This window comes from Mastigoproctus giganteus, chromosome 7, assembly GCF_048544385.1.
Source record: "Mastigoproctus giganteus isolate SK-2022 chromosome 7, ASM4854438v1, whole genome shotgun sequence".
Classification (NCBI taxonomy): Eukaryota; Metazoa; Arthropoda; class Arachnida; order Uropygi; family Thelyphonidae; genus Mastigoproctus; species Mastigoproctus giganteus.
Window position 1 is genome coordinate 75,267,750 of NC_143581.1, and position 19,133 is coordinate 75,286,882.

Genomic DNA, 19,133 nt, shown 5'->3' on the forward strand with positions numbered 1-19,133 from the left:
CCAGTCTATATCTGGGAATTGAAATCTCCCACTATAAGACAATCTAATTTACTGGCCCACTCTATTTCTCTGTACAGCTGCTCGTTGTACTCATCAGATCTTGGAAAGATTTTGGAAATCTTTTAAATTGCTTCCATACTTCAGAATAACAGTTTTATAGCAAAATCAGTTTGCATTTAAACCTGGTAAAGGCACTTAGAGCTTATATGTCTCGTTAATTCTACCAGTTAAAAGTATTCTTTAGCAATTTTCGTTGACTTAGAGTGCAATTTTAACTCACTTTGGTGAGAAAACACTCTCAAGTGGCTTATGCTTGCTAAATGCTCTTTGCAGCTCTTTAATATTATTATGATTTAATCTGACAGAATGATTAGTCATAACAAAACATAATACCGTTTCACATTCTGTGTCTAATGGAAGCCTCAAGGATCAATAATGGGACTGCTTATTATGGAATTTAGTGCTTAATCACTGGCTATGAAATAAGTTTGATAAGTACTGCTCATTAGCGCATGCCAATGATTTGGAACTATTCTTCTATTGGAATCAGTGTCAAACTGGAAAATAAATCAAAGTGGTGGCTACCATCGAGCTACTTCCCGATGGTAGCCACCACTTTGTTTCTTGGCTTGATATTAAATACTTGTCTAACATTTTATCCACATATAACATACCTAAATGAAAAGATTAAGTCTCAATCGTCAAAACTCACAAGAATATTTAGACAAGATTGGGTGCTCAATCATCATCAGAACATGAATATCTTGAACAAGACAGTTATCCTTTCAATTGTATTCTTATGCAGCAGTGGCCTGATTTTCAAGAGCCAACCTATTACCTTTTCAAAGGAAACTAAGATCATTACAAGGATGTTTTCTACTAGCTTTATACTTTGCCTGAATAAGAGGCCTAATCACCGAGTGGTCAGGAGCGAGAGTTCAGCAGCACGCAGTCTTTGCATGGACCAGGGTTCAAGCCTGTGACTGCTAAATAGGATTAATGTTTGTATTGATAATTTATTTTAAACTCCTCTGACCTGGTGATTTTTCCAGAGTATAAACAAGAACATTTAGTATTCGCTAATGCTGTTCTTCAGGAATTTCTGGCTCCATCTTCCTCTAAAACTCTATCAAATTTATAGAGGTCTGTGTTTCAATATTAGAAATGATATGCCAATTGAAATTTGATGGTATCACCATAAATACTTCAGCTGACCCAAAGTCAGAGCTGCCATTTTGTTTACAACTTTTGGTTGGAAGATGGCAAGGCAGATGGACAGGCTGCACAAAAAAGGTTGGTATCAAAGCAGATTATACCAAATGTTACATTTCTAAATAATTCCACAGAAAAATGCCTCACCTGAGTTGTTTCACAAATTATAACTGGACATGGGTCAATCAACGCTAAACTTAAAAATATTTTCATCTCTCTCTCTCTCTCTCTCTCTCTCTCACTGTCTCTCTGCCTCAGACTCTGCTTTTGTGGGGGTTCTAGAGGAGTGGAAGCACCTACTGTTATTACTTTACCATTTATGGAGATCTGAAACAAGTGAATTCTGTTACATTAATATTTCATACAGGTCATGAGCACAAAATATTCCAGTATTTTCAAGTTTATGCCAAAGCTTTATTTACTCGAAGGAAGTTGCTCCTGTGAGTCAGTCCTCTAATTGAGGCAAACTTAATGGTTATAACTGATTAGGAAAAACCTGACCAGTTCTCTATGGGAAGTATAGTCACATAGAATGGTTATAATAATTTTTGTTTAAAAACATACCCTCATGGGTAGCATATAATCTCTTGATTTGCAAATACAATGGATTCCAGTTATTTGGGCAACCGATTAATCTGGGCAGCAGTTTATTTGGGAAAAATCTTAAAGAGCAGAATCTAATTGAGAAAATAGCCAAGGTTTTATTAGCTTAATTGGGACAACATGCTGTTTAATCGGGGCAGGACACTGAAGCACTCGACATTACCCTATGTTTGTCTCTGACCAGGCCACCTAATTTCTAATTGAATTTCTGGAGATCACAATCATAAAACAAAAAAAAACAATTTGCAGTGCAATCTATTATAAATGGGTAGTAACTCGATCTTATTGCATCTGCAATAGTACCAATATTGATAATACTGGAATCTGTGGGTTTTTACATTATTATGGTGAAATGTGTTTCCCCTTCACTGAAATCTTCATTCATATAAAAAACATAAACAAATTTTTAGGATCTTCTCTTCATTCCTATTTTTAAAGCTTTGTAAATTTGTTATTCTGTATCTCACTTGTGTGTATCGTGTTAGTTGCAAATTGTGCATGCCATGTTCTTTGTTTACTGTTAATCTTTTTTACTGTTTTAAATTTTATAACTCCCAAAAAAAAAAAAAGTCATAAATAGAAATATTAATTAGTTAGAATGTACATATTACAGTATTAATTAAGCTACATATGTAAGCATAAATTTATTTTTATTTTGCTAACCTGTGGAAAATATTCTTCCAATTTTCACAGAAGAATATTTTATGATGAATTTAATTTTGTTAATTGGCAAGGTAATAAAGTGTGAATTTGTGCCTAATATGTCTTTACTTTTATAGCCTGTGGATAATATTCTTCCTTTTGCCTTATTAGAATTGTTGTTTAATAGAATAAAAATTCAATTCACAAATGTGATCACAATGACCAGCAATGCAGGAACTTTAGATTATTCCTTTTGGACTGGTCAGCATGTGCACAGATGGGGATCATATAGTGAACATTATTTACTACATATCGTATAGTGAACGTTATTTTATTATGGTTTTTTTTTTTTTTTTTGGTTTGGTAGTTGTTGGCGCATCGGCTTCTGTGGCCATAGTGCACCTCCCAAGGTTTTTGCAGTACTTTGATCCAAGCCCGAGGCAGGAATCGAACCCGCGACCTTTGGGTTGCCCGGCAGGCACTTTACCCACCTGGCTAGCCCGGTCGGCATTTTATTATGGAGAGCCCATCATAACATGATTTGTTCATACTGTGAACAAATCGTAACCTAGTCCCAATGTGTCCCAAATAACTGGAATCCACTGTATTTGCACATTAGCATGGCTTAATGTGTCAAGCAGTGTTGTCTCGGCATTATGGAAGCAGTTTCAGGTGCCAGGAATTATTACAAGAACTGGCCAAGGTCGCCTGAGTACTGCGTAAACCAGAACAGACTACTATCTGGCTCTAACAGCAAAATAGAACCCTGTCCTGTCATCAACTACCTCTTGAGCTTGCTGTGGCCACAGGTGAAAACATTTCCAACTGGACGGTGTTAAGAAGGCTCAATTTGCTAAAGTTATGAGCAACCTCAAAGATGATTTTAAAACCACTAAAATCAAGGCAATCAGGAAAACTAGAAATGCAGGAATACTAACTGAAACCGAGATGAAAGTGGACATAGATACCATATTTGCAAATCCAAAAATTCCTTCCCTGGGACTCACTGCAGAACCACCGAAAAGGAAGGATCCCTCCATATTAATATTTGATGTCGGTAAAGACCTCTCACTGCAACAATTGGCCAAGGAAATCTTCCAACAGAACCTCCAAGGCATTATCCCACAGGAAGAGCAACAAAGCCTGGTTCAACCAAAATACTCTACCAAGAAAGAGCTGGTACAACCAAAAACTGGATTCTGGAATTAACACAACCTGCCTGGCAAGTACTTAAATAGCAGTTCAGGATCTACATCGAATGGGGAAGTCACTGTTTAAGGGAACATGTGGCCATCCCTAAATGCTATCGCTGCTGCAAATTTGGCCACACTTCTCACCGATGCACCCAGGCCACCTCCACTTGCGGTCACCGCTCTGAAAAGGAAAATGATTTCACCAACTGCCCGAATAAGACAAAAGAGCTAATCTGTGCATATTGCAAATACCTGAAAACTGACCATGCCCACTCAATTAGGGACCCACAGCAACAGACAAGGGTAGAATATTGTTGTGAAAATGCAAATGAACCTCAAAACCATAAATTTAGCAAAACCACATGCTTTGAAGTGACTGAAGTAGATGCTTTACTCTGCCTGGCCATTGTTTATTCTGTACACTATGTGATAAATGATAATTACAGGAAGGGTTCCACCCATTGCACTGATCAGTTTCAGAATGTCATATGTGAGAATCAAAGGATCTGCAATTTAGTTGTGTCTCTGATTGGCATAGTAATAACTTATTCATAGTCCTTGTATTTTTTTTGCTTCAGATAAACAAAAAAATAAATGAATAAAGCCAAATCTAGTGCAAAAGGTGCTAAAACGACAACCTGGCCATAGCTACACTGTTATGTGACAAATTTGTGTATCGAAAAATAAAACATATTGCCCTCAGATGACAATCAGAGTATGCATACACTAGAATAAAATCAGACTGTGATGTATATTTATATATTGACACTAGTTTTGCTGAATATTTCATGACTGTCTATTTACTAATATTTATAAGCTAATAAATAAATTACTAATATTTATAAGTCTAAACAACACTCGGGCAGCCAGTTTCTGGGTTGATTATAATGTGTTACATTTAATTTAAAATATTTTCTTGTTTATTAATGAAGTTACACTTGCTCATTTATTAAATGAAATTCATTAATTGTCTTGAGAAATGCAGCTGCACTGGCATAGTTATGCCACTGAAAAAAATCATTGGTTTTTCCAGAGATTTTGTCTTTCAGTTAGCTCTTCGTAGATTGGAATTCCTTGAGAGAATACAGAAGAAGCGAAACGCCTCCTGTATTATTTTTCTTTAATTTCGAATTTTTGACTAAGGGAGGGTAATGCCTCTCCCCAAATACGCCCCTGGTTACAGATACATAAATAATAGAAACCACTGATTTTCACCAACTGGTCCTGAGGCCGACAATAACACTTTCATGCAATACTTGTATGTTGCTCTTAATTTTTTCACAACCCACTACTTTTTTTTTTTAAATGTTTATTAGAATTTGCAAAATATCAACTCTTTTCATCTTATTTAATTTATCTAACTAATTTATTATTATTAGCCATATGGTGCAAGGAAGCCTGAGGCTTATGCTGCACCAGGCAAAAAAAAAAAAAAAAAAAAATTCTGAATTAAGAAAGAGAGAGAGAGAGGTAGAAGGGAATCACCAAGAAAGAGAAGAATGATGATATCCAGCTCAGGCCCCTGGGTGTGCCAAGCCCATACTCACCAGATGTGAGCCCCTGGGTATTTAAATTTAAAACTAATTTATCATTTTAGAAAAGGGGAAAAGTAATAGGAAGACTGTTTTAAAAAAAATAATTTTGTAATTTTTATTTTTTGCTAATTACGTTAATTGTATAACATTTTAAATTTGGCAATAATTTTATTTTATTTTTATGGTATATTTATAAAATATTATGGAAATAAATAATTCATTCTTTGAATTTTTAGTTTAAATGTAAACAAGAGTGTAGAATTATTGTATCCAAAGAGATAGCAGGCTACATTTATTTATATGAGCCTAAAAGAAACTACTACTATGTCAGTACTTTTTGTGACGTTCGGCCATATCCTATGTACCTCCTTGGGTATAGCTATTGTGTGAGTGTGATAATAATTTTTTTTCTCTTAGCAGGTATCGTACCTTCCACTAGTGGAGCTTCGTGCTTATCATAATCGTCAGGAAATACGGTTTTGAATTTTTTGAAGTTAATGACTCCAGAACTGAAAAGGAAAAAAAAATAAATAAATAAAATACATAAATAAAACACTAACACTGCTGTGTTATAAATAATAAAGATAAGTATTCGTTTTTGATTTCTGTAGAAATCAGAAACAAATACTATAAACGGAAAAATATATACAGTACAAACAGACATTGAAATACAAGGAAGTACATTTTCACCAGTAAAACTTTTGAGCGGTACAATGACTTATTGCTGATTTGTCCAACATAAACCGAGACACATATGCTTTTGTACTATTTATGTATTATGATATGATAGCAAGATAATCCCCCACCCCCACCCAGACGGTCTTTAAAAGCTTTACACGAAAAGTTAATTTCTGAAAGCCTGAATTGCCCTTGCGATGACAGGACAATATTGCCACTCATCTTTTTGTATTCATCATATTTAGATCCTATACCTTTTGTGTATGTCCAGCACCTAAAGGGTGTGAAAAGTGAATTAAATGACCGTTCTCAGGATGAGATGAAGTGATCCCCACCTCGTGGTACAGTTGTCAAGTTGTGGACTTGCAATTGTCTGACTTGTATAAAAATGAAGCAGCTACATATTATCAGAAACACATGGGCATTAAACAAATATGAACTCATGAGCCAAAACGTTTTGCTCACCCGTGTCCACGAGCAGACCAATCCCACAGCACCTAGAATTAACGTCACCGACCGGTCACGACATGGTATGAAGCCAGTGCAATGGGAAGAGGGAAGGGTCTGACGAGGTTTGACCGGGGATTGATTTGTGGCAGTAGGAAGAGGAGGGGGGGCGAGCATCTCAGAAACTGCAGGCACTGTCAGTTGTTTCTGGGCCGCCACAGTAAAGGTGTGACGGAATGGTCCGAAGAGGGACACACAATCAACTAAATTTAACTCAATCTCCACTAGACTAAATTTCACTCAACATGCCGGAACTGTAGACCACCATTCGTTGACAGTGGGGTTGAATGGCTGTCGTCACGTGCTGGCCGAGACAACAGACGGCTCACGATCAAGCAATTAACGGCAGACTACAACCAGGATGCACAAAGAAATGTTTTCGAGTACACCATCCGCGCGAGTAGCACAGTGGTATCGTCATCGTCCTCCACGCACTGGGTGGAAAAGCCCAGGTTTGAGTCCCATTGATGACATAAGGAACTTTAGTGGGCTTTTTTCACTCAGTAGCTGAGTTAGCCGGTCTTAGGCGTATATCTTGTTATCCTTCTCTGTACTGGCTCAAGCAACTCTACTTCGTTCCTAAAATGAGGTCTCCAGACCTGTGTGCAGTACTCAAGGTGTGGCCTAACCATTGCCTTATACAAGTGGACAATCACCCCTTATCCCTGCTAGCAAAATTCCTTTATATCATGGACAAGACACCACAAGCTACCCTTGCAGCTTCATTTTCTACCACACTTTGGTACGTTTCTCTGGGGTTATTTCTACCCATATGCAGTATTTTGCATTTGTCAATGTTAAACTTCAGTTCCACTTCTCAGCCCATCTGCCCAACTTTTCTAGATCCTGTTGCAGCAGCACACTGCCATTACTGTCATTAACAAACCTGCCAACCTTTGTATCATCTGCAAACTTAGACATTAAACCTGATATACCTTCATCAATATCATTGGTAAATATGCAAAACAACACTGGGGCCAATAACCATGTGGAATCAACTAATAATATTAGTCCATGAAGAGCAGCGTCCATTGATTACCACTCTCTATCTTCTCCCATTCAACCACCCTTTTATTCACTGTGGCAACTTGCCCTTAATGCCATACTGCTCCATTTTGTACCATGCCTTCCATGCGCAACAGTATCCGAAGCTTTCCTGAAATTCAAGTATATGATATCAATTATTTTTTGCATCCAGTTCCTTTGTAACCACATCGTAATATTCAATCAAATTTGTCAGACAGAGACTTTCCCTTAACAAACCCACGCTGTCTTAATTATTACTGCAGTCTTGTCTAGATGATCCTGCAATGCATCTTTAACCAGTGACTCCATTATTTCTCCTAGAACAGAAGTTAAACTAACTGGTTTATAATTACTCTCTCACATGGGGGGGAGACAAAGACTAATAGATTAACAGTAGCCACTGGCAGAGGTGAAAGAGATTCTTGCATTGCTTCTATTGGAATGAGCAGAAGCCTGAAAAACAAGATGCAGGATATTTCAGAGACTGCTGGGAGTCATCGCGGTACACGTAAACACATGGGTTGTGTTAGGGTAACTAAGAATAGAAACAGGTGCATGTATACTTGCGTGTACGCCAATGCTAGGAGTTTAGTAAATAAATTTGATGAATGTGAGGTATTGCTCAAAACATCAAAGGCAGATATTCTTGGGATATCAGAGATGTGGTGTCACACAGATATAAGGAATGCAGAACTAGAATTTGGGAAGTACAACGTCTACAGAAAGGATAGACAGGATAGGAAGGGAGGAGGGGTTATGCTATTAGTTAAGAAACACATAAAATCCAAGGAAGTGAAGCCAGTCGACATCGTTGGACAGTTCAATGTCGAGTCAGTTTGGTGTGACATAAGCATTGGGAGATCAAAATTGAGAGTAGGAGTGTGCTACAGGCAGTAGCGGATTAAGGTCGGTTGAGGCCCCGGGTGCAGAAGAAAACACTGGGCCCCTTAAAAAAAGGAGAGAGACAGGGAAAATAAAAATACATGTTAACCATTTTTTTAAATAAATAAAAAATATTATGTACTATTAATGCTTTATTTCCAATAAAATGTGAATATAATATATGTATAATATAATTAATAATAGCATAATAATGATCACAAAGTTTTGAACTAATAGTTGAACTTATTAGTTCAACTAATTTGTTGGGGTTTTGCGTGGGCCCTTCAGAAGTCGGGGCCCAAGGTGCGCGCCCGGTGCGCCCGCCGTTAAATCCGCCTCTCGCTACAGGCCTAATGACTCTGATGAGTATAATAAGAAACTGTACAGGGAAATAGAGTGGGCCAGTAAATCAGAGAGTCTTATAATGGGGGATTTAAATTTCCCAGATATTGACTGGAATTTGGGGGCTGGTCACTCACACACTAGCAGGGCTTTTGTGGATTTATTGGATGATTGTTTTCTACATCAGCATGTTTGGGAGGCAACTAGAGGGAGTAATACTCTTGATTTGATTATCACTAGTGATTCTTCATGCAGTAAGGATCTGCAGATAAATGAACCACTATGTGGCAGTGATCACAGTCTGCTGAAGTGGGATTTAATCAAAGAGGTAACTACCATTAGGGGTAAAGGGAAGGGTTATTGCTTTCGTAAAGGCGACTACGATGGTCTGAGACAGTATTTAATTCTATACAGCGAGAACAACTGATGATGTTACCAACAGCAAATTCAAAATGGGAAGCATTCAAAGAACTTATCTTGGAAGCTACTAGGTGTTACATACCAACTAAGAAATATTGTTCAAGGTTTAGGCCTAAATGGATGTCAGATGAACTAATGAGACATATGGAAGAGAAGAAAAATGCATGGGATACATACAAATTAACACGTGACACAGAAGCCTATGATAGATACAAGTTGATCTGTAACCAAGTTACAAAGGAGGTTAGGCAGGCGAAGGCAGATTACCAGAAATCTTTGGCAAGGGATGGAAAGAAAAACAGCAAAGAGTTCTTTACTTATATAAACTCTAGAAGGAAGGAGATGAATCAGATTGGTCCACTTGATATCGATGGGTCAACTGTTGATGATCCTGCTCAGGTAGCTAACAAACTAAATGAATATTTTGCATCGACATTCACACATGATGAGTTATTCAGCGAGGGGAATGCCAGAGGTGTATTCAACTCTGGCAGTAAGCTTGAGAATCTTGTAATAACTGAGAGTAAAGTGGAGGAGATATTGTAGAAGATAAACACAAGAAAGGCACCTGGGGTGGATGGGATCCATCCAGTTATATTAAAGGAAGCAGCAAAGGAAGTAAGCAAACCCTTAGCCAAAATTATGAGAACTCTCTTGGACTCAGGGGAGGGCCCACAGACTGGAGATGTGCAAATGTGACCCCAATTCACAAAGGAGGATCAAAGGCTGACACATGTAATTATAGACCTGTGAGTTTAACTTCTGTTCCAGGAAAATTAATGGAGGCACTGGTTACAGAAAACACAGCAGGATCATCTAGACAAGAGTTCAGTTATAGCTCGGACACAGCATGGTTTTGTTAAGGGGAAGTCTTGCCTGACCAATTTGATTGGATACTATGATGCAGTCAGAAAACAACTGGATGCAGGGAATAACTTTGATATTATATACTTGGACATTAGAAAGGCTTTTGATACTGTTGCACATGGAAGACTGCTGCACAAATTGGAGCAGTGTGGCATTGGAGGCAAATTACTGCTATGGATAAAGGGGTGGTTGAGGGGGAGAAGACAGAGAGTGGTAATCAATAGACACTGCTCATCGTGGACTAATGTTATTAATGGAGTCCCTCAGGGTTCCGTGTTGGGTCCATTATTGTTTTCTGTATTTATAAATGATATTGATGATGGTATATCGAGCTTAACGTCCAAGTTTGCAGGCGATACGAAGGTTGGTAGGGTTGTCAAGGACAATACTGGCACTATGCTGCTGCAACAGGATCTGGAAAGGTTGAGCAGATGGGCTGAGAGGTGGCAAATGCAGTTTAACATTGACAAATGTAAAGTACTACATATGGAAACAGAAACCCCAGAGCAACATTTCAACTCCGTGGTACCAACTGAGAGTGGTAGAGAATGAAAGGGACCTGGGGGTGGTTGTGCAGGTAGATATGAAGTTCTCTGAGCAGTGCAGACGGGCTGCAAGAGTAGCTCATGGTGTATTGCCAATGATATATAGGAATTTTTCTAGCAGGGATAAGGAGGTGATTATTCCCTTGTATAAGGCAATGGTCAGGCCACACCTAGAGTACTGTATACAGGTCTGGAGGCCTCATTTCAAGAAGGATGTAGAGCTGCTGGAACAAGTACAGAGAAGGGCAACAAGATTAGTGAATGGAACAAAGGGGTGCTCTTACGAAGAAAGGCTTAAGTTTTGCAAATTACAGTGTCTGGAGACTAAGCACCAGTGAGGTGATCTGATAGAGGTGTATAAAATCTTGAATGGTTTGAGCATGCTCAATGCTGATGGGATTCCTCTTGCTCAGAATAATCACCTGAGAGGGCAATAAATTCAAATTGAGGAAAGACAGATGCAGGATATACGTGCGGAAATTTGCCTTTAGCCAGCGGGTGGTTGGTTGGTGGAACAGACTTTGATCCCTTGTAGTGGACGTTGATAGCCTAAATAAGTTTAAGGCTCAGCTGGACAGGTATTTCGAATGAACAGAGGGGGTGAAGTGGAAGTGGTTTTTTTTTTTTTTTTTTTTTGGCTGATGCTGCATACGCTTGCTTTCTTGCATCAAATGCCACTACTAATGCTAATGCTAACATAACCCCAGGGGTTCACATCTGGTGAGTATGGGCTTGGCACACCCAGGGTCCTGAGTTGGATATCATCATTCTTCTCTTTCTTTGTGATTCCCTTCTATTTCTCTTCTCAGGCTTCCTTGGAGCATGTGGCTAATAATAATAATAATTATTATTATTATTATTTTAACGTAGAAATTGTAGGATTAACTGGATTAACAGGCCAAGACCTAGAGCTTGTTATACAGCAGCTAGGACTTGCATTGAAACTACAGAACAACAAAGAAATAGAACACTATTACATACCAAACAGTAAGAAAACAAAAGACAAGCCAACACTAATTGTGAAGTTTTCAAACCATGTGGCAAAGGAAAAATGGATGAGAAAGGCAAAGGAGATCCGACTAACAGCAAAGGACATATATCAGAACAATAGCAATAGCCCCATCTACATAAATGACCACTTAACAGCCCACCTCAAGCAATTGTTTTGGGAAACAAAACAACTAACAAGAACTCACAGTTACAAATTTTTATGGCTAAAACATGGCAAAATTTATGTGAAGAAGAATGAATCTTCAAGAGCCATTAGAATTCAGAGTTCAAAGGATTTGCAGTTTATAAAATAGACTCTTTTATTGTGAATAATTGAAATTTCCAGAAATCTAGATTTAAGGTAAAATTAAGACATCAGGTATGCTTTTTGAGGAATCACAGATTTACAATTCACCTTTACATTTTATAAATAATCAAAATATTCAAGCTCTTATAATTGATAAAAAACAATTCTTTATGGTAGCTCTAAATATCAGGTCACTAAGAAAAAATTGGTTTAACTTCTTGCAATATATAAATCCAATGAAAGAATTTATCTCTTGTATAGTTTTAACGGAAGTTAACATAAAAAGTGAGGAAATTTCCAATTATAACATACAAGGTTATGATAAGGTCTATATATTGAGAGAGTTGAGAAGGGGTGGAGGAATAATAATATACTATAGAACATGCTTTAGGGAAATACAGGTTTACCACTTAACTCAGTCTTGTGAAAACTGCTGTGTCAAATTATTAGGAGAAGACCCAGAAAACACATTCATGATTTGTGCTTTTTACAGGCCACCATCAGATTCAATAAACAGCTTCCTAATAGAATTAGAAAACATTATTTTGCAATGGGACGACATACAAACAGATAAGACCATACTAGTAGGAGATTTTAATATTAATTTACTAGCCGATGTAACTGATAATGTGATACCCAGATACTCTGCAATCTTAAACAATTATGGATTTGAACATACCTTAATTGGAATAACTAGACAACAAAGGATCGAGGGTAATAGAACAGTCAGCTCTTGTTTGGACCACCTAATTACAAATATCAAGTTGAAGTATGCTAATTCCTACATACTATTAAATCAACTTTCAGATCACAGAACATGTATACTAATAGTAGATATGTATTCAAAACAACACCCATGTGAAGAAAAAAAATTAACAAATGCTATGAAGAAAAATTATTTATCAACAGGGAAACTGAAACAGAACATAGGAAACTTGTTAATACAAGAGCAAGCATCATACACAACAAATGTAAATGTTTTTTCAAATAAGATAATACAAATTATAAACAATTCGAGGTTTAATACCGAGAGAAAAGTTAATCACACAGCCAACAACACAAACACTGGGAGTAGCAGGATTAAGCTTAGGAAACCTTGGATGACTAAAGAAATAGAAGAACTAATGGTACAAAGGGATAAATATTACAGGCAGTATAGAAATTGTCCATCAAAGAAAGAACATTATCACAATTATAAAACACTCAGAAATAAAGTGACAGGTATGATAAAAAAGCAAAAAAACACTTATTACAATCATCTTTTCATGGATAAGCAGACTACTACTAGCAAATTCAACAACTACTAGCAAATTCAAGGAAGAAAAAGTCAAGGGGAAACCAAATTAAAACACTAGTAGAACAGATTTCTGATGCAAACAAACAATATGAGGCTGCAAATAGGTTTGCCAAAGCTGTATTAGATCTCAACAGATATTTAATACATTATTGCCAAAATTCCTTTACTCAACAAGATAGGCCTCCTCAGATAATGAACTCTTGTGTAGTCTTAGCTCCACATTATACTGAGATTCTTAAAATTATAGAACAATTAAAGAACAAGAAATCTTACGGACTGGACTGTATTACAGTAACCGAAGTAAAGAGAAACAAAGAACAGTTCTCTGTTCTCTTGGTAGAGCTAATAGCACGGATGTTAGAGTCGGGAAGCTATCCTACAAACTTACTGTAATTTAAGATAATTCCTATATATAAAAAGGGACCACCAGATGACTTTTGCAACTACAGACCAATAACAATACAGTCAGTTTTAAATAAGATAATAGAAAATTATATATTTTCCCATATAAGCAAATATTTACATCAATATGGACTGTTAAACAACTCTATTCTCATATCAGAAGGACAAGAGCACACAGACATTATTAGAGAACTTAATAGACTCTCTAAACTTACATTTAAACAACAATAACTTCATATTGATTTTTTTTATAGATTTGACCAAAGCATATGACCTAATTGATATCCCAATATTGCAACAGAAATTACTGAAATATGGAATAAGGGGAAGACTCAATCAACTACTAGCAAATTATTTAACCAAGAGAAAAATAACAGTAGAAGTAGAAAATACAAAGGGGAAATCTTATAATGTAAAGAGAGGAGTACCTCAGGGCACTCATGCTGGGCCAATCATGTTCAACATCTATATAAATGACATATTCGAAGTAATTAAGAACTCCTTTATAAAAATTTATGCAGATGATATAATCTTATATACAATAGGAAAGGACCTAACAAAAATGGCGAATGCAACAGGATGCAATACATTTACAATCTTGGCTGCACGATAATAAATTAGCACTCAGCTTTGAAAAAACTAAATTTTTGGTAATAAGGCCTCCTCATCAAACCTTGGACATTCAACCCTCTATAAAATTGCACAAACATGATTGCCTACATGAACAGAATTTCCAGAATTGCGAATGTCTAACTGTGGAAGAAGTCTCAAATCATTGTTACCTTGGGTTATGGATCGACTACAGTCTAAGTTGGATAATGCATATAACAAACTTGTACAAAAAAATTAGATTGTATGTGTACTTTTTCTACTACATTAAGAATAAGTTAAATCTTAGAACAAAAGTAACCTTATATTATGCATTAGTGGACTCCCAACTCAATTATTTAGTAAATATATGGGCACAAGCAAATAAAACAGAAATAAGGGCAATAGACAACTTAATGAATAGGATTCTGAAACTTTTAATGGGGACAAACTCTTGGAATGACCTGAATAAGAGAAGGCAATTTTTGTTGAAACATAAAATATTGTATCCAGTTCAAAAACTAAAGTTAAATCTATTCTTAAAAAATCTTAACACTATTTTTGAAGAGTCGAATCTACAAAGAAATGTCTCACATAATTTAAGGAACCCAAAAGCAATTACTTTGCCTCACCCTAGGATACTAAATAGATTTGGAGATAGGCACACAATGAATGTAATAAACAACTTGTTGGCTAGCATTGATTTCAGGCTCAGGAGAAGTTATCCCATCTCCAAATTAAAATTCCTAATAAGAAATTTCTTGATACTCAATGACACAGTAGATTAGAATTGATATGCAGATAAACTACCTCTGTTTACAGTGTGGAATATACTATGTGTAGTGACTTCATAGTCTTTTCTGAGACAGTATTTAAATTCTATACAGTGGGACCAACTGATGATGTTACCAACAGCAAATTCAAAATGGGAAGCATTCAAAGAACTTATCTTGGAAGCTACTAGGCTTTACATACCAACTAAGAAATATTGTTCAAGGCTTAGGCCAAAATGGATGTCAGATGAACTAATGAGGCATATGGCAGAGAAGAAAAATGCATGGGATACTTACAAATTAACACATGACACAGAAGCCTATGATAGATACAAGTTGATATGCAACCAAGTTACAAAGGAGGTTAGGCAGGCGAAGGCAGATTACGAGAAATCACTGGCAAGGGATGCAAAGAAAAACAGCAAAGAGTTCTTTACTTATGTAAACTCTAGAAGGAAGGGGATGAATCAGATTGGTCCACTTGATATTGATGGGTCAACTGTTGATGATCCTGCTCAGGTAGCTAACAAACTAAATGAATATTTTGCATCGACATTCACACATGAGGAGTTATTCAGCAAGGGGAATGCCAGAGGTGTATTCAACTCTAGCAGTAAGCTACAGAATCTTGAAATAACTGGGAGTAAAGTGGAGGAGAAACTGTTGAAGATAAACACAAGAAAGGCACCCGGGGTGGATGGGATCTATCCAGTTATATTAAAGGAGGCAGCAAAGGAAGTAAGCAAACCCTTAGCCATAATTATGAGAGCTTCCTTGGACTCAGCGGAGGTACCCATAGACTGGAAATGTGCAAATGTGACCCCAATTCACAAAGGAGGATCAAAGGCTGACACAAGTAATTATAGACCTGTGAGCTTAACTTCTGTTCCAGGAAAATTAATGGAGGCACTGGTTAAAGAAGCACTGCAGGATCATTTAGACAAGACTTCAGTTATAGCTCGGACACAGCATGGTTTTGTTAAGGGGAAGTCTTGCCTGACCAACTTGATTGGATACTATGATGCAGTCAAAAAAGAACTGGATGCAGGGAATAACTTTGATATTATATACTTGGATCTTAGAAAGGCTTTTGATACTGTTGCACATGGAAGACTGCTACACAAATTGGAGCAGTGTGACATTGGAGGCAAATTGCTGCTATGGATAAAGGGGTGGTTGAGGGGGAGAAGACAGAGAGTGGTAATCAATGGACACTGCTCATCGTGGACTAATGTTATTAGTGGAGTCCCTCAGGGCTCAGTGTTGGGTCCATTATTGTTTTCTGTATTTATAAATGATATTGATGATGGTATATCAAGCTTAATGTCCAAGTTTGCAGATGATACAAAGGTTGGCAGGGTTGTCAAGGACACTACTGACACTATGCTGCTGCAACAGGATCTGGAAAGGTTGAGCAGATGGGCTGAGAGGTGGCAAATGAAGTTTAACATTGACAAATGTAAAGTACTACACATGGGAAAAAGCAACCCCAGAGCAACGTATCAACTCTGTGGTACTACACTGACAGTGGTAGAGAATGAAAGGGACTTGGGGGTGATTGTGCAGGCAGATATGAAGTTCTCTGAGCAGTGCAGACGGGCGGCAAGAGTAGCTCATGGAGTACTGTCAATGATATACAGGAATTTTTCCAGCAGGGATAAGGAGGTGATTATTCCATTGTATAAGGCAATGGTCAGGCCACACCTAGAGTACTGTATACAGGTCTGGAGGCCTCATTTCAAGAAGGATGTAGAGCTGCTGGAACGAGTACAGAGAAGGGCAACAAGATTAGTGAATGGAACAAAGGGGTGCTCTTACGAAGAAAGGCTTAAGTTTTGCAAATTACAGTGTCTGGAGACTAGGCACCAGCGAGGTGATCTGATAGAGGTGTATAAAGCCTTGAATGGTTTAAGCATGCTCAATGCTGATGGGATTCTTCCTCTAGCTCAGAAAAATCACCTGAGAGGGCATAAATTCAAATTGAGGAAAGACAGACGTAGGATAGACGTGCGGAAATTTGCCTTTAGCCAGCGGGTGGTTGGTTGGTGGAACAGACTGCCATCCCTTGTGGTGGAGGTTGATAGCCTAAATAAGTTTAAGGCTCAGCTGGACAGGTATTTTGAACGAACAGAGGGGTGAAGTGGAAGTGGGTTTTTTTTTTTTTTTTTTTTTGGCTGATGCTGCATAAGCTTGCTTTCTTGCATCAAATGCCTCTACTAATGCTAATGCTAAAGGAAGAACTACATCTTGTAGTCAAGAAATTTACTTTTCTTAACAAGTTCATTTATTGTAAACGAATTCTCTTGATAAATAAAATTGTATTGTATTGTATTGTATTGTATTATTATTATTATAAACTGGTAGTAAACTCAATCTTATTGCATTTGCGATAATCCCGTTAAATGACGGTGGAACAGACTTCCACCTTTTGTTGTGGAAGTTGATCGCCTAAATAAATTTAAGGCTAAACTGGACAGGTATTTGGAACGAATGGAAAGGTTTTTTTTTAAATTTTTTTGGGTGATGCTGTATCGTATGCCTCTACTAATGCTAACTGCAATTGTGTGGGTTTTTACGTTACGGTACAAAGGGTACTAGGAAAGTTTTGCAATATGACGCAACAATGAATCACAGGAAGCTGCTTGTGGCTGCATGTTGAGACATGTTCATACGTGCATAGTAGCCGCCGCGCCAAGTCTCACTACTAATGAATAACTGGGCTCAGTTATTCATTAGTAGTGAGAGTGTAAAGTGCTTGCAATGGCATCGTGGTTACGAAATGAGATAAGGACAGTTTTGCGGTATAATTTCGTGCGTGGTTTAACCATAGACCAGTGCTTAGAAGAAATGACACTTGCACTAGATGATGATTGTTCACATCGTACAACGATATTCAGGTGGTATAGAGAATTCCAAAGGGGAAATTTCACTCTGGAGGATTCTGAGAGGCCGGGAAGGCCACGAACGTCAGTTACGGAGGAAAACGTTACTGCTGTGAGGAAAATGCTTGACGAAAACAGGCGAGTGACCTACCAACAGATAGAGGATACTTTGGGCCTAAATGCACCAGCAATTCGTTCGATTCTGCAAGATCATTTGCACGTGAAGAAACTTTGTTCTCTCTATGCCACATCAACTGACTGAAGAGCAGATGACACGACGTGTGACTTGCTGCGGGAGATGTTAAAAAAGTTTGATAAGGGACAATCTCGGTATGTGAACAACATCGTGACAGGTGACGAGACTTGGCTGTACTATTACGATCTGCCGACCAAGGCTCAAAACAAAGTTTGGGTCTTTGATGATGATGACTCACCCGTAATTGTCAGAAAATCCCGATCTGTAAAGAAGAAAATGATAGCTGTATTTTTCAAATCGAGTGGAATTGTGGAACGTGTCGTTTTGGACACGCAGAAGACAGTCACAGCTAAGTGGTATACTGAACAATGCCTGCCTAAAGTCATTGAATCTATGAAGAACCTGCGGCCAAAGTCAAGAATGGACACCTGGTACCTCCATCACGAAAATGCTCCAGCTCACCGCGCCAAAGCCTGCACCGAATATTTGACCACGACAGGACTGAAACTTCTCGAGCACCCTCCCTACAGTCAGACCTTGCTCCCTGCGACTTTGAACTGTTCCCGCATGTCAAAATGAAGCTAAAAGGGAGGCGGTTTTCCAGTGATGAGGACCTTCTACGGGCTTGGGACAACGAGTGTGCTTTACTCCCTAGTGAAACTTGGCAGAACTGGTTTAAAGATTGGTTTCGGAGGATGGAGAGGTGTATTGAATGTAGAGGAAATTACTTTGAAAAAATTAAATAAACAAAGCTGTATTGCAAAACTTTCCTAGTACCCTTTGTATTATGGTGAAATGTGTTCGATCCCCTTCACTGAAATCCTCAATCATATAAAAAACAAATTATCAAAAACTTCTCTTCATTCCTATTTACGTATTAGAATGATGAAGGAAAAGCGACCAACGAAAAGTGCAAATGGTGGTAGTGCCAGGAAACGAAACAAAATTGATTTAGAAATGAAGATGGAAATTATTAAGAAATAGGAATCAGGACGAAGTTTGTCGTCTATTGCAAGGGAATTAGGTCTCTCTGCTTCAACAGTGAATACTGTTTAAAGGATAGTGCGCGTATAAAAGAACATGTCAAAGGATCAACACACTTGAGATCAACAGTGATCACAAAACAGCGTTCAGGTGCTATATATCGAAGATGGAACAGCTGTTAATAATATGGATGGAAAATCAGATTCAGAAGCGAGTGTCCCTGAGTCCGATGACCATTCAAACAAAAGTAACAAGTATTTAT

At 37.7% G+C, this 19,133-nt stretch overlaps 1 protein-coding gene across 1 annotated transcript in view; it reads right to left on the reverse strand.

The window, feature by feature from the left end:
* Nucleotides 1-19,133, reverse strand: part of LOC150083004 (glycine receptor subunit alphaZ1-like) — a 115,149-nt gene that overhangs the window by 50,549 nt on the left and 45,467 nt on the right. Inside the window, exon 3 of the mRNA XM_090378349.1 lies at nt 5,615-5,694. Within this exon, the coding sequence (XP_090234475.1) occupies nt 5,615-5,694 (80 nt within the window). The remainder of the gene's footprint in view (nt 1-5,614; nt 5,695-19,133) is intronic.